The sequence below is a fragment of the Schistocerca serialis genome, chromosome 1 (genome assembly GCF_023864345.2).
Source record: "Schistocerca serialis cubense isolate TAMUIC-IGC-003099 chromosome 1, iqSchSeri2.2, whole genome shotgun sequence".
Classification (NCBI taxonomy): Eukaryota; Metazoa; Arthropoda; class Insecta; order Orthoptera; family Acrididae; genus Schistocerca; species Schistocerca serialis.
The window spans coordinates 174,809,340-174,815,339 of NC_064638.1; the positions used below are offsets into that span (position 1 = coordinate 174,809,340).

General features: G+C 48.7%; 1 protein-coding gene across 1 annotated transcript in view; it reads left to right on the plus strand.

Moving 5' to 3' along the window:
• LOC126458215 (uncharacterized) overlaps window positions 1-5,215 on the plus strand; it is a 447,624-nt gene extending 442,409 nt beyond the window's left edge. Inside the window, exons 9-10 of the mRNA XM_050095145.1 lie at window positions 4,318-4,807; window positions 5,169-5,215. Coding sequence (XP_049951102.1) covers window positions 4,318-4,807; window positions 5,169-5,215 — 537 coding nt within the window. The remainder of the gene's footprint in view (window positions 1-4,317; window positions 4,808-5,168) is intronic.
• The last annotated feature ends 785 nt before the right edge of the window (window positions 5,216-6,000 follow it).

The following is a 6,000-nucleotide window of genomic DNA, read 5'->3' on the forward strand; positions in this document are numbered from 1 at the left end:
TGCTTGTAAACCTTTGAAAACAAAACAAATATTTTCAGATTTTGTAATTAGTGGTGTTTATAGTGAAATTGTGTGTCGTAGCTGTCATCGTACGATGATTAAACCAGAACGTATCCAAGAGACGCCAGAACAAATGAAACAGGCGCTATAGAAATACATCAGTTTTGATCAGTAGTGAAACAGTGCAAAGTGATCGTTGTAGTGCTAAGAGGACTGTAGTCACTCCTTCCAGTGCATGAAAAAGAAAATCACAGCATCAGTGTGTAGGAGATATATCACCTATTCATGAAGTCAGTGGTGTAAATATCCTTATAGATTTGAATATCTTAATACCATTGTTGAAAGAGACTGTAGCACGCATGTTATAGGGTGGGTATTTAGTGCTGTTAGAAGATGTGACTGCTAGGAATGGACTAGTTAGTAAACTTTAAATTATAGCACAAACTGTGCTATTGACAGGTCACTTCTAACTTCTATCAAATTATCAAATAAAGAACTATAAGAAATCAATGTGAGGATATTACACACATCAAAAAAAGTTTTGCATCACCTCGGTTCCGATAGGTTCGGAACCTGTACAGAAAATTGGAATAGAGATCAACATAAACATCATTTCCGCCTTTTTTATTGCTCATGAAAAAAACACATTGCAAGTTGTAGCACCATACAGCGAGACCTTCAAAGGCCGTGGTCCAGATTGCTGTACACACTGGTACCTCTAATACCCAGTAGCACGTCCTCTTACATTGATGCATGCCTGTATTCGCCGTGGCATACTATCCACAACTCCATCAAGGCCCACAACTCCATCAAGGCATTGTTGGTCCAGATTCTCTCACTCCTCAAAGGCGATTCGGCGTAGATCCCTCAGAGTGGTTGGTGCGTCACTTTGTCCATAAACAGCCCCTTTGCATTCTATCCCAGGCATGTTCGATGGGGTTCATATCTGGAGAACATTCTCGCCACTCTAGTGAGCAATGTCATTATCCTGAAGGAAGCCATTCACAAGATGTGCACGATGGGGACGCGACTTGTGGTCCATGAAGACGAATGCCTCACCAATATGCTGCCGATAGGGTTACACTATCCGTCAGAGAATGGCATTCACGTATCGTACAGCCGTTATGGCGCCTTTCATGACCACCAGCGGCGTACGTTGACCCCACATAATGCCACTCCAAAAACAGTAGGGGACTTCCACCTTGCTGCACTCGCTGGACAGTGTGTCTAGCCGGCTGGAGTGGCCGAGCGGTTCTAGGCGCTACAGTCTGGAACCGCGCGATCGCTACGGTCGCAGGTTCGAATCCTGCCGCGGGCATGGATGTGTGTGATGTCCTTAGGTTCGTTAGGTTTAAATAGTTCTAAGTTCTAAGGGACTGATGACCTCAGAAGTTAAGTCCCATAGTGCTCGGAGCCATTTTTTTTTTTTTTTTTGACAGTGTGTCTAAGGCGTTCAGCCTGACCGGGTTGCCTCCAAACACGTGTCCGACGATTGTCTGGTTTTATGCGAACACTCATTGGTGAACAGAACGTGATGCCAATTCTGAGCGATCCATTCGGCATGTTGTTCGGCCCATCTGTACCGCGCTACGTGATGTCGTGGTTGCACAGATGAACCTCGGCATGGACATCAGGAGTGAAGTTGCGCATCATGCAGCCTACTGCGCACAGTTTGAGTCATAACATGACGTCCTGTGGATACACGGAAAGCATTATTAAACATGGCGGCGTTGCTGTGGTACCGGTCGTCCACTGCAGCAGTAGCCCTTGGGCGGCCTGAGCGAGGCATGTCATCGACAGTTCCTGTCTCTCTGTATCTCCTCCATGTCCGAACAACATCGCTTTGGTTCACTCTGAGACGCCTGGACACTTCCCTTGTTGAGAGCCCTTCCTGGCACAAAGTAACAATGCGTACGCGATCGAACCGCGTTATTGACCGTCTAGGCATGGTTGAACTACAGACAACACGAGCCGTGTACCTCCTTCCTGATGGAATGACTGGAACTGATCGGCTGTCGGACTCCCTCCGTCTAATAGGTACTTTTCATGCATGGTTGTTTACATCTTTGGACGGGTTTAGTGACATCTCTGAACAGTCAAAGGGACTGTGTTTGTGATACAATATACACAGTCAAGGTCTATCTTCAGGAGTTCTGGGAACGGGGGTGATGGCTAACATTTTTGATGTGTGTATATGGACTTTGTTATATTGGGAAAGGGAGTAGTGGTAGTAGACCACTTGGTGCTGTCATGAATCTACCAAACACACCTACACAATGTGAGAAGTACGCTTAAATTATTAGTAAATGCGTGGACTCTTGCAACAAATCTATGAGAACTAGAGTTGTAGATACAGTAAACGAGAATGGCGGTGTAACGGACATTAGTGTTGTATTTGGTGGATCATCGCAGATAAGAAGGCCACACATTCAAAAATCGATTTCCTACTGCAACAAGGGTTGATACTGGTAGGATTCGTGTTTTGATGTTCTCACTAAATACACTACTGGCCATTAAAATTGCTACACCACGAAGATGACATGCTACAGACGCGAAATTTAACCGACAGGAAGAAGATGCTGTGATATGCAAATGATTAGCTTTTCTGAGCATTCACACAAGGCTGGCGCCGTTGGCGACACCTACAATGTGCCGACATGAGGAAACTTTCCAACCGATTTCTCATACACAAACAGCAGTTGACCGGCGTTGTGTGGTGAAACTTTGTTGTGATGCCGTGTAAGGAGGAGAAATGCGTACCATCACGTTTTCGACTTTGATAAAGGTCGGATTGTAGCCTATCGCGATTGCGGTTTATCGTATCGCGACGTTGCTGCTCGCGTTGGTCGAGATCCAATGACTGCAGATATGGAATCCGTGAGTTCAGGAGGGTAATACGGAACGCCGTGCTGGATCCCAACGGCCTCGTATCACTAGCAGTCGAGATGACAGGCATCTTATCCGCATGGCTGTAACGGATCGTGCAGCCACGTCTCGATCCTTGACTCAACAGATGGGGATGTTTGCAACACAACAACCATCTGCACGAACAGTTCGACGACGTTTATAGCAGCATGGACTATCCGCTCGGAGACCATGGCTGTGGTTATCCTTGACGCTCCATCACAGATACGAGCGCCTGCGATTGTGTACTCAACGACGAACCTGGGTGCACGAATGGCAAAACGTCGTTTTTTCGGATGAATCCAGGTTCTGTTTACAGCATCATGATGGTCGCATCCGTGTTTGGCGACATCGCGGTGAACGCACATTGGAAGCGTGTATATGCCATCGCCATACCGGCATATCACCCGGCGTAGTGGACGGTGTGCCATTGGTTACACGCCTCGGTCACCTCTTGTTCGCATTGACGGCACTTTGAACAGTGGCCGTTACATTTCAGATGTGTTACGACCCGTGTATCTACCCTTCATTCGATCCCTGCGAAACCCTACATTTCAGCAGGATAATGGACGACCGCATGTTGCAGGTCCTGTACGGACCCTTCTGGATACAGAAAATGTTCGACTGCTGCCCTGGCCAGCACATTCTCCAGACCTCTCACCAATTGAAAACGTCTGGTCAATGGTGGCCGAGCAACTGGCTCGTCACAATACGCCAGTCACTACTCCTGATGAACTGTAGTATCGTGTTGAAGCTGAATGGGCTGCTGTACCTGTACATGGCATCCAAGCTCTGACTCAATGCCCAGGCGTATCAAGGCCGTTATTACAGCCAGAGGTGGTTGTTCTGGGTACTGATTTCTCAGGATCTATGCATCCTAATTGCGTGAAAATGTAACCACATGTCAGTTCTAGTATAATATATTTGTCCAATGATTACCCGTTTATCATCTGCTTTGCTTCTTGGTGTAGCAATTTTAATGACCAGTAGTGTATCTACATATTTTTTTATCATTTTTCATTCCCTTTAACTTCACAGATTGAGGTCCACTAAAAACATTATTCTTTGCCTCGCAGTGCTTTATTTTTAATTGTAATATTGCTGTCGCTGATTTACATTGAGGCAACATGCTGCCATCTGCCGGTTGCTGAGGATGCCATCATTGCTTACGTTAGAAGTTACTATTTTTGCCAACACGAGGCGCCACAATAGTGATCCTTCGGTATTGCTTGGCTGAAGCGAATACATATGTCGGTAAAAAAAAAAAAAAAAAAAAAAAAAAAAAAAAAAAAAAAAATCCCGCTTGGGGAAGCACAGCTTGTTGGGACAAGGAAATATAAAAGATATGTATTACATAAATGTGAGCGAACCACGCTGCTCCCTGACGACGCTGAACGCCGATCTCGCCCGCAGGTGGTGGTGGCGCTGGCGGCGGACGCAGCGCCCGACGGCGGCTGGCCGGACGAACTGCGGCCCGCGTTCGGCGTCTACACGTGCTGGTTCGGCCACCGGCACGCGCTGCTCGTCTTCTTCGCGCTGCCGCTGGCCGTCGTCATGGTGTGCAACGTGGCCTTCTTCGTGTCGAGCGCGCGCATCATCTTCGCGACCACCTCGACGACGCGGTTCACGTCGTCGGGCGGCGGCGCGCGCCGCGACTTCCGGCTGTACGTGCGCCTGGCCATCGTGATGGGCCTCACGTGGAGCGTCGGCCTGCTGGCCGGCTACCTCGACCAGGAGAGCCTGTGGTACGCCTTCGTGGCCCTCAACACACTGCAGGGGCTCTTCATCTTCCTCGCCTTCACCTGTACCGAGAAGGTGGCACGCGCCATCGTCGACGCCGCCTGCAGCCGCCGCCGCAAGGTGTCGCCCGTGTGCGCGGGCGGCGCCAGCAGCAGCAGCCTCGGCGGCGGCGGGGGCGGCTGCGGCGGGGGCGGCGGGCGCGCCGGCCTGGCGGCCGCCTCGCTGTCGTGGAGCGGCAGCGGCGACAGCAGCGACGCCACGCGCAACACGCACGTCGCCACGCCCACGCACAGCTCCGACAACTCGGACACGCTCTACTAGTCGCCACCTGAACGCCTTCGACCGTAGGGCCGGGAGCAGGAGGAACGGCACCCGCTTTCCGCTCTACCGCCATCAAAGGGCGCGGCGGAGGCGGAATACGCACGCGTTGCTGTTCGGCCCCAGCCACAGAATTCGCAGAGGTTGATATCACGTTCGACATCAGAGGCAAAATCACAGCGGTCACTTTGTGTATTCTGTACCAGTGTTATTCAGTCTTGATCGCAACAGCAACTTCTACCGTAACTACTGAGTGAGCTCGCACAACCCTAAAACACTGGCACTTTTCGGAAGGACAGTACTTCAAATGCCGATTTAGGTTTTCCATTATCTCCAAGGCGTAGGCCTGTTCCGTACCTGTGATACGGCGTAGCCAAGTTCTATTCTCACTTTCCTCCAATCCGAATTTATGATCCATTTTCAGGGCGACCGAAATAAAACTGGCCGAGAAAATATTTCATACACCTTAAAATAGGCAACTGAACTTACATTGTCTGTCCTGCGAGTGGCTGATGTAAGTAGGGTTGCCTGTCTTAAGGTGCACAAAATATTTTTCCGGGTCAGTTTTATTTTGCACGACCTCTATAACAGGGGAGGGCAACTGGCGGTTTCAGTCCAGCCCACGGAAGAAATTCGTGGGGTAGAGAGCGAGACGCGAGCCCGGGAAGAAGTTTCGGGTATTTCCGCCGACGTTCAACTCGCCTCGGATTTGCACGTGAGGAAGCAGATTTGAACAATTATTTGAAAAAAAAAATGCTTGCTAATAGTATTCGTAGATATTGAGACACTAAATTTCATATCCTCGAATTACCTGCCTGCGGCTAACATCCGTAGAATTACCCGTAGTTGCTTGTCGACTAGGATTGCCTATCTCATTGCCGTATTTTGTTTTTCCATTATTTCTAGTATTAAATTACTAAATAATTCTTGTCCATTGTGGACTTAATAGGACACTGCAACGTTTGAAACTGAAAGTAATTAACAGTGAATTAGCTGCAAACATTTGCTTTTGTAGGCATTTATTTTTGTATTATGACA